This window comes from Sminthopsis crassicaudata, chromosome 2 (genome assembly GCF_048593235.1).
Source record: "Sminthopsis crassicaudata isolate SCR6 chromosome 2, ASM4859323v1, whole genome shotgun sequence".
Lineage (NCBI taxonomy): Eukaryota > Metazoa > Chordata > Mammalia > Dasyuromorphia > Dasyuridae > Sminthopsis > Sminthopsis crassicaudata.
Window position 1 is genome coordinate 522,676,480 of NC_133618.1, and position 10,502 is coordinate 522,686,981.

Consider the following 10,502-nt stretch of genomic DNA (forward strand, 5'->3'; position numbering starts at 1 on the left):
ATTCTAAGAAAAACTCCAAAGGTTTGACACAAGATAACACAAGAAAGGTTACAAACCCTTCCCTCAAGCTGAGATCACTTAAGTCAGTACATATCCTTTCTAGCAAAACCTCCTTCCCCACTCTCTCACATTCTTGCTCAATATCTACCTAATTTCTTCACTTAGGCTTTCAGTTCATCATTCAGCATCTCCCATTATTCCTCACTCATTCCCTACACTGAACCTAGACCTACACCCCACTTAAGCCTTCTTTGTCAACTATCTAATGAATGTTGCCTTCTCAGGATTTCTAAACTCTTTTACCTTCCTAATCTTTTAAGGAACCATGATGCCCCATCATCCCCACTGTTTGCTTTTTCTCTTGTCTATAACATTCTTGTAGGAAAAGACAGAGCTGTACATAGGCCATCACAAATTCAAGATGTCCAATTTCTTCTGGGCCCCAGCTGTTGCTCTCAGTCTTTCTTCTTCTTTATTTTCAATGGATTCACCAGTTTTATTAAGCTACAAAGAACTAGGGATCATGATACAAAAGCAAATCCAAAAAGGCCCTATCATAATGGAGCATCCATTTTGTAAGGGAAATAAATAGAAAATACATGCTGAAAAAGCAAAAACTTAAAACTCCACTAAGACTTTTGGGACAACCTGTATCAAGAAAGAATTTCAAAGTAATTGAGAATGGAAAGGCATGAACATCTGGAAAGATTAGGAAAGACTTCCAATAGGAGGTATCACTTGGGCTGAGCAGAGAAGGAAATGAGAAATGCTAAAAGGCAGAGGTGAAAAGAGAATATATTCCATACCAGGTAAAAGGACAGCCTGCACAAATAATGAAGATAAATCAAAAACACATACTTTTATTAGGCAACTACTACATTTTACTTAGTACCTATTCTTTATGTGGTAGGTGTTGGGGAGATACAAAACCAAAAATTAAACAATACTTGCTGACAAGCTGAGTAATGTGTGAGGAATAATACTTAGTTGGGCTTTGAGTATGTAAAGTGGAGTAATGTGTAGTAAAGACTGGGAAAGTAAAGCTGACCTTGAGTATGAAAAAGTTTTCTCTTCCTAACAGCATTCACTGTGAGGATTATTATAGACTTCTCTCATTAAATTTCCCATTCCTCTCTCTGTAAATTTTATCTCTCTGGGCTTTAGTTTCCCTATTTTCAAAATGGGGAAAACAATGTCCTTCCTTTTGGGATTGTGGTGGGGAGAATGCTTTGTAAACCTTAGAGTGTTATGGAAGTATGTGGGCTGATTACACCCCTCTCCCCACCACACACACTCCACCCACCCAGTCTCAGTGGATGGCTTTACCTCCTACCAGCAGTGAGATTCTGGCCAGACATCTCAGCTGTACTTTGTACTTTTTTTTCCAACTGCCTACAAGACACCTCCACCTCAGATGTTTTGTTATCACCAGAAGCTTAACACAACTGAGATGGATTTTATCATTCCCCATTGCTGTCAGAAGCACTGTCATCCTCCCAGGCTCAAAAGCTTCAAAATCACCTTTGGTTCTTCCATCTCCATCATGCCCTATATCCAATTTGTCACTGAATCCTGACAACCAATCCTTTGAAATCTATCTTTTCTTCTCTGTCCCACTGCTATCTCTGTGGCTCAGGCCCTCGTCATCTCATGCTTGGATTATCACAAGTTTCACAGCTGAGCTTGTCTTCCGTCTGTCCCCTACTCCTCTTCACTGCCGCCAGACTAGTCTTCCTAAAACACTTCCACCATGTCCTTCCCTGCTCAACAACCCCCATTGGATTCCTTTTGCTGCCATATCAAATCCAAATTTCTCTGCCAGGTTCCAACTTTCTAGGCTTATTATACCTGACTTGCTTGCTTATTCCTCATATGCAACATTCTATTTCCTTTCTTTGAACCTTTGTCCAAAAGCCTAGAATGAGAGAAACATTCTATTAGGGGAAACAACATGTTTATGGATAAAAAGTCTCTAAAGAGATATACAAAGTAATTTCAGAGGGATGGTGGTTCCCAGAAATTTGTGTAATCAAAAAGGGGTCTTATAAGGAATAGAGTCTAAGCTGAGATTTGAAGGGAATCTAAAAGGCACAAGTGAAGGCAGGGGTATAGTACATTCTAGGCTTTGTTGTTAATCAGTCATTTCAATCCTGCTGGATTCTTTGGGACTCCATTTAGGTTCTCTTGCAAAGGTATTAGGGCAATTTTCCATTTCCTTCTCTATAATTTTATTTTATAAATTTTATAAATATAGAAATATAACATTATAACTTAAATAAGGAAACTGGCAACAGGGTTAAATAACTTGCCCAGCGTCACACAGCCAGGTGTGTGACCAGATTTAAACTGAAATCTTTTTGTGTCCAAGACCTGCCTTTTATCCACAGTGCATCTAGCTGCCCTTATTCTAGGCATCAGGGCAGTCTTTGTACAAATATTCAAAGGAAGGGGATAGAATTCATACATGAGAAATAAGCAAGAAAGCAAAAGTTAGGTATAATAAGCTTAGAAAGTTGGAATCTGGCAGAGGAATTTGGATTTGATATGATGGGCAAAAGGAATCCTTTAGAGGTTCTTGAGGAGGGGAGGGACAGAGGGGAAATGTGTAAAAATTGCTCATCTCAGCCACTATATAGGAGGGCAGACAGTGCAGTGCCAATAGACCATACATTTGACTACTCGAAAAATCTGGGAGGGACGGCTTGAGGGGACACTCTTCTTCCCTTAGTGAAGGGTGGGGTATATCATAGCATCTTTGTGAGCCAAAAAAGGAGGGCTGAGATCATTATTATTGATTCTCCAGTTGCTTCTCAGGAAAAAATTCTCAATCATCCTGAAACTAAAACTCTCTAGCATGTCTGAGAGGTTAATGGTGGGTTTGCTGGTGGAAAGACTGCCAAGTTGGGTCTCTGGAAGTAATCCAGTGTTCCATAAACCCTGGCTTTTTCCTAATCATGGAAACTATAAAACTTCAGGAATATACAAAAGTGCCCTAAAAGAAGCAGGATGAGAGGCACAGGGGATAGAGTTCTGCACTTAAAGAGATATGTAATCCTGGGCAAGCCACTTTTCTTCTCTGAGCCTCAATTTTCACATCTGTATAATAAGAGATATATGTACAGGGATATATATCCCTGTATAGAGGGATGGCCTCTTAGCTATCCTTAAAATTTATAATCCCGTGAAATATCATGTTTCCTGAGGAATAAATAGTAAATAATAGCAAATTAAAATTTTAAGCCCCTCTCCAAATATGCAGGGAAATCCAGGATATGAAATTTGCATGGCATTTGCTGGGGATAAAAGATGCTCAGAGAAGAGGGGTCAGAGTCAAAGAACTCAGAGCATCCATAGATGCTCTGACTCACCTTTGTAAATATTTAAAGAAGCACCCTTCTCCCTTTTCTGCATTCTGAATGTAAAATAGTGCCTATACTGTCCCACACTGTCAATCTGTTGTTTGGTTTTGTTGAACTGTTTTTTCTTCTGTCCCCCTCCCAACTTTTTGTTACAAGGTCTGATGGTTGGAGGGGTTGAAGGAGGGAGGGTTATCTCCAGAAATGAAGGTTCATTATTCAACAAGACATCCCTCCCCTGCTGCCCCAAAAAAGACTAAAAAAGAAAGGATAGGAAGCTATCTAAGAACAACAACTTAACATGGTCCTAAGAGGGATAGGATTATAGATTAAAGGAAGGTGGTATTCATAGTCAAATCTGAAAGCTACTGACATAGAATGTAATATACACACACATATGTGGTGAATGCTCTCTGGAAGGCACCCATACTCTATCATGTATACCCAGTCAATGACATAGATGATACAGATAAATGTTTAAGATCAATATAGTAAGGTTCATATACCTAAAAAATATTAAATAGGGCTAGTTTCTTCATCTACAAAAGGAAGAAGTTAAACTAAATGAATTCTAAGGTTCCTCTTAGCTTTAAATGTATGATTCTGTGCTTTGTAAATAGGGAACAATTATTCCAATTCATTAATTAGTATTCCGTAATTAAATTTAAAGGATAGTCATTTGTTAAATTATAAGTCTGCTTTCATGAAAACTTCCTCAACATAATATATGAGCAGTTCACATATTTGTTTTATGTTTTATGTTTGTTTGTTTGACAGGTATTTGTTTTATATGTAGAGGGGGAGGGGAACTGAGGGGGAGAAGAAAAGGGGGTGGGACACTTCCCAGAATGGAAATTCCTTCCACATATGGGGATTGACAAATCATTGGTAATTGAAGGTTGTAGAAAGTTATATGCCTGGGGCACCAACAGGTTAAGTGATTTGTACTTGTTGGAGACAGGATTTAAACCAAAGACTAGTCTCCAAGGTCCTTTCTATATAGCAAAAAATCTCTCATTCCGAAGGGCCAGTCAGTCAAGTCAATAATAATCTCTATGATGACACTAAACTATTCAATGAGGAGTCAAAGAAGCAGAAGATAGTTCTTGTCCTTAGTAATGAGATTTACAATAAAGCTACAGGATGACTTGAATTTTTGTCACAGAATATTTTTGTATAAGAACTGGGAATATTTAACCTAAAGAAAAAAGAGACTACTTGGGGGAAGATATGATTACTATGTTCATAAATATGTGAAAGGTTATCATGTGAAATAAGAATTAGATTATTTTTATGACTCCAGAGGACCAGTGGACAGAGGTTTCCAGGAGGCATTTTTTCCCCTTACATACCAAAAAAAAAAAAAAAAAAAAAAAAAGGAATTAGAGCTGTCCAAAAGTAAAATAGGGTTCTTGAAGTGGGAGTTAGTTCCTTGTCACTAGTGGATAACCATTTATGTGTCAGGTTATATAACATATAACCATATTATGTTATATGTGGGAGTCATGAGATGACCTCTGAGGTACCTTCCAATACTTAGATTCTAGGACATACTTGCTTCACTTGTGAGATACAGCATATTTTCAATTACTGTAGACAATAGAAGCAAATGATTAAAATGATTGACAGAAAAAAATGTAACTCAAGATCCCCAAATGAGTTTGCTAATTAATGGTAGGTAGTTTTTCAGAGTCCCCTTGACATATTATTCATAGATATACAGAAGTAGTATTGCTTTAATGAAAAGGAAGGTAGGGCTATTGGGGAGTGGATACTTTAAATCTGCTTCTTTCCCTCATTCAAGAGGATACAAACTACCTTAGACTACCTTCTTCTAGTCCTTTCATCTACTTTCTCTCCCCCTTATTCATTCTCTGATCCTCCTCCCTTTCCTTTTCTTTCCCTCCCTCTTCTGCCAAAAAAGCCAGTGAAGGATATCAGATTTTGTTGATGAAGTCACAGGATTTTTAGAGCTGGATGGGACCTCAGACACCATGTAATCACCCCTCCCCACCCCCTTTTTATAGAAGAAGAAACTAAAACTCAATAGATGTAAAGTAATTTACCTAAATAGTAAGAACAGAGCTTCGATTCAAACCTGACTCCAAATACAGTCCTTTTTTCTACTTTTCCTCTGGTTAGAAGAACATTCTAAAAGTGCTGCTCTGTCTTTCCTCCCTCTACTTCCTCCCAAATTCTTAAAATAATTACATCCCCTAACATATAGCTCTACACATGGATATGCTCAAATATAAGGTGGCTATGAAGTCAAAGTAAACTGAATATGAAGATGGGCCTCAATTTATAGCCATGCACAAGAGCACAAATATAAATCAAATATATAAGCAAGTGGCATTCAAGATACCAGGAAAGTCTGCTGCTCCATTCCACCTGTCAGATGTATGCTTACCAAGCCATTCTAAGAGGTTAGTAGGTATCTTCTCTCTTCTGATTTATATTTCTGGACCCTAGTTTAACTTTAGTTTGAACCAGCACAGAGACCTCCGGGTATGCTACAGTATAGGATTTCGTTTTCTATGGAAGTGAGAGTTTAAGGCTTTGTGTTGGGGTAATCTTTGGTTACTCCAAGTTCACTGACTGCCTGAGGCGCCTTCCTGGAACACATCAATCAATGACATTTGGAGACTGGGCTTATGGGAGTCTCTGATTTTTTATTCCCAGTCTTTCTTCTCCAACTCCCAGTCGCTAGGACTGAAGATCTCTACATATATTCTCGCACTCAAAAGAATACGTGGGAAGAGTAGGTGAGAGAGAGCATGATTTGGTGACTTAGAGCGTGGGTGAATGGTCACGGAGATGGGAGAAGAGGGGGTGATTTAAAAGAGTGAGTTGATGTTTGGCTGATTCCGACTGTGGGTGGACAGGAGAGGGTGAGGGGTCAGCAGATCACCGAAAGATGCTGGTTACTTTCTAATTCTTCCTGTTCAGAAGCTAGGGAGGGGTGAAGCGATGGATAATAATCCATCCTCAGCCTTTACATCGATCAGTCAATGTTTAAAAAAAAAAAAAAGCCTCCCGTTTTGTTCCCTTCCCCCCACCCTCCATTCCTATAGGGCACTCCTCTCTCTTCATGTCTTCCTGTCCTCCAAGATGCTCACTTATACCTTCTGCTCCAGCTTGGAGCTTTGGGATATACCCAACTATAATTCTGAAAGGGGGAAAAATGATAATTTCTAGAAACCACAATACATAAAGTATTGGATTTCTCGTTTTGTCATTTCCCACGGAATTACTCTAACCTCCACCTTTTTAGCTTTCCTGACTTCAGACTGAGTCACCTGCTATACATCTCAACTAACCCTTCCGCTGAGGGACTCTTTAAGCCAGCATTTGGAAGTAAAATTCAAAGGGCAGATATTTTGCAATTCTTGATGCGGCACACAGTAAGTATTTCCCAAACATTGCCCCCACCCTGCTTCCAGGAGAAGAAGAGTCCAATACAAACAAGACTGGGGCTAGCCTTAGCCCAATGCACACCTCTCTACACTGGCACCCTTGAAAGATTCTGCAACTAAATAAGTTGGTTGGGCGCCAAGAAGAATGAAAACCCGCACCCGCGCACGCACACACCCGCAGCCAGCTGGTTAAAACAATTCTATCTTACAGAACTAATTCTGCCTTCTGTGAGCCAGTCCTTCTGCTAGAGAAATCCCAGCGATTTCTCTCCCCGCCTCTTATCCTCTTCTTCTATCCCCTCCTCCCCTTAGCAACCCCTGCCACTCCAGCCTTACCTGCCGCGGAGACCGGCTCTCCCTCGCTCAGCTCCCCAGAATCCGAGTCCATGCTTCGGGCCGGTCTCTAAGCGCGCTCTCTTCGGCCGCTCACCCTACTGCGGGGGCTCCCGTCCGTCGGTCCGCTCTGCAGACCGTCTGGCTGGCTGCGGGCGTCCCGAGGGGTGCCTCCGCTGTGCGCGCAACTCCCGAGGAGGAGGAGACGGCGGAGGCGGAGGCGGCAGCGCCTGCGGCTTAGGAGGGGAGCGGCCCCGGAATCCGAGGGAGCGCTAGGATGGGGCTCCCCGGCTCCGCGCCCTCGCCGCCGGGCTCTCCGAAGCTGAGCGGAGCTGCAGCGCACTGCACTGCACGGCACGGCTGAGCAGAGCTGAACTGCTCTGGGTCAGTATGTGCCAGCACCAGAAAACGTGGGGCGGAGGGCTGGGACGCAACAGGAAAAGAGAGAAAGGGGGTTGGGGCTCGGGGGATGGTGGGGGGGGATGCGAAGGGGAGGTTGGGAGGCGGGGAGTGGAGAGCAACGTTCTTTGAAGCCTGTTGCAAGACTTACATTAAATATCCCAGAAGCGCTGCCCTCCTCCCGGGCCCCTCCTCGCGCCTGCCCGCTGCTTTTAGCTGAAGTTGCTGCTTGGCAGGGTGGTGCGGTGGCTGCTGCCGAAACCGCTGCTTCCCAATTTCTGAGCCAGGTCGGTAAGAGGCTCTTATGGAAAATACACTTCTTTCTTCGTCCCTCGCGTCCCTTCCCCCCTCCCCCCCCACGCCCGTTAGAGGTCTGTGGGCCCGGGAATAGCTGGGTGAATGGGGCGGCGAAGCCGGCAATTTGGATGCCAGGCTCCTTCTGGTTTTCGAAGTGGAAGCAAATAAGTAACTTAACAGCTCCCAGCTCCGAACTGAGTCCTTACTTAGGGGAAAGAGAAGTTCCTTATACCTGGGGACAAAAGTTGACCAAGACAGCACCGGATTTTTGCGAATAAATGATTAATGCATTCAGTTCTGCTGTGTTCTAAAAGCTTGGCTGTCTTTCTTTTTTTCATCCTCAGCCAAAAAAAAAAAAAAAAAAAAAAAAAAAGGTAGGGGGAAGGGAGAGAATTGCAACTTTGAAGGGGGTGCGGGGTGTCTGAAAACGACCGGAGTAGAGAGATGGAGTGTCTTGTGGGAGGCAACAAGGATGTATTCATTTATTAAATGCTTGCTGTGTACCAGAAGTTGGAGATCCAAAGACCCTGGAGAGAGAAAAAGGAGAGAGAAATAGCCCCATCCTTAAGAAACTTACTTTTATTGAATAGGACCCACTTAGACCTGAAACGAAATATAAGATTGTCGAGTCAGACCCCTTCATATTAGGAATGAGGAAACTGAGACCTTTGTATCATTTGAAGGTTACATGACTTATCCAAGGCCACACTGATATTAAGTATCCGAGGCAGGTCTTTCTGACTAATTCTAGAGCCCTCTTCACTAAGCTGTTAAAAAAGGGGGGAGGGAAGCATACTATGTGCCTTCTGTGCTAAGCTGAGGATATGCAAAGACAGTGAAAAGATTCCTCTTCTCAGGGAACTTCCATTCTACTGCATTATTCAATTATTAGAAAAATTATTCAAATATTCAATTCAATTCAACAAATGTTTTTGTAGAGCACTTCTGATAGGTTCGGTATTTATATAAGTTCTGGTCTGTTTTCCCATGCCAACTAAACACAAGTCCAGAGCCAAGTGCAGTTTTTTTCTTGGATACTCTATAGTGAGAGAGAAAGAAGCTTGCTTTTGAAATGTTCTTCTTAAAAGATATTTCCATAAGTGTGCACCACCCTGGTTCTTGAACCGAACACATTTTGCAAGATAGTTGATGTCCTCATAGTAAAAGAAATAATAAATTGCTAATGGCTATCATTATGCTTAGGGATGCTAACTAAATTGTTTATGACTCTAACAAAAATGTAATTAGAAAATGGAAACATAATAATGCAACCCAAAGCCAAACAGATGACTTTTATATTTTCCTCTTTCAAATTATTTGCACCATTTCTCTTCAATCTGTGGAAATAAATCCTACCTCAGACACTTGATAGCTCTGTGATGCTGGACTTATTTAACCTTTCTCAGCCTCAGTTTCCTCATCCATAATATGATAATAATAGCACATGCTTCAAAGGGTAGTTGTGAAGACTGAGATAACATGTAAATTTATATTTGATAAATGTGGAAATATGTTTGGAAGAATTGCATATGTCTACTCTATATTGGATTACTTGCTGTCTAGGGGAAGGTGGAGGAGGTAGAGAGAAAAATTTGTAACAAGATTTTGCAGGGGTGAAAACTATATTTCCATGTATTTTTAAAAATAAAAAAAACTTATTATTTTTAAAAAAGTAATATCTAGATTGGAATCTAGCCTCTGGTACTTTCTAGCTGGGTGAACCTGAGCAAATCACCTAGCCTTTGTTTCCTCAATTATAATGTGGAGGTAATCATTGTACAAAATTTGTTGTTACTCAAATGAGATGATATTACTTAGCACAGTGTCTGCCCTGCCTTAAGTGCTTAGTAAATACTTATTGGCTTGCTTCTCTACTTAAAATGCTTTGCAAACTTAAAGTACTACTTAATGCTATTTATTATCATCATCAGTATCACAGGATTATAAAATTGAAAATGATTTTATAACTTTAGTCCAATCTCTTATAATATGCTGAAATCTCTTGGAAAACATCCCTAATTGACTCATCCTATATTTGAACACCTCAACTTTCAATCCATCCTTCTTTGGACAGCTCCAAATTATTAGAAAGGTCTTCCTTAATTTAAGGAAGTCTTTTTCCTTGAAACTTCCACCAGGCCTTTCCTGCTTCCTTTCCCCTCACTAAAATCACTTGACCCCAAGGTCTTGTTGGGAAACTTCCTAGGTAATTTAACAAACAAATCCTCAACATGGTGATCCTGGAATATGAAAACAAAGTTTTGTCAGTGCTGAAAAAAGAAGCATATTTTTAAAAGAGTCTTTAGTATTGTAAGCCAACAAATTTTAATCACTGTGATAATTTGGAAAGGAAACTTTCAGGTTTCCCTCAAATCTCATCTGTCCTGAGAAAGGAATCATTTTATAGAAGTGTCTGAATTTGAAAAGAGTTAGGAAAGATAAAGTAAGGAACTAAAATGGGATAATCGGAGTCCTGCCAGGGTAGAATCTACTGAACTTTGCATGCAATAATTTAATTAGCTTGAATAATTAATTAAAATAGGAATTTCTCAGAATTCACTCCCCAATCTCTCACTAATCTTTCCAGTCTTGCTGTGTCACTGTGTTTCTCACTTGGGGCTTGGCATCCTAGACTCTTATCTTTCAACAACTAAATTTATTAATTTGAAGGCATGTTTTGTTAATGGTTGTTTAGGTTGCC

At 40.6% G+C, this 10,502-nt stretch overlaps 1 protein-coding gene across 1 annotated transcript in view; it reads right to left on the bottom strand.

Moving 5' to 3' along the window:
• The window catches only part of TNFAIP8L3 (TNF alpha induced protein 8 like 3), a 29,037-nt gene extending 21,038 nt beyond the window's left edge, over positions 1-7,999 (bottom strand). Inside the window, exon 1 of the mRNA XM_074294506.1 lies at positions 7,109-7,999. Coding sequence (XP_074150607.1) covers positions 7,109-7,160 — 52 coding nt within the window. The 5' untranslated portion in view covers positions 7,161-7,999. The remainder of the gene's footprint in view (positions 1-7,108) is intronic.
• Between the last annotated feature and the right edge of the window lie 2,503 nt (positions 8,000-10,502).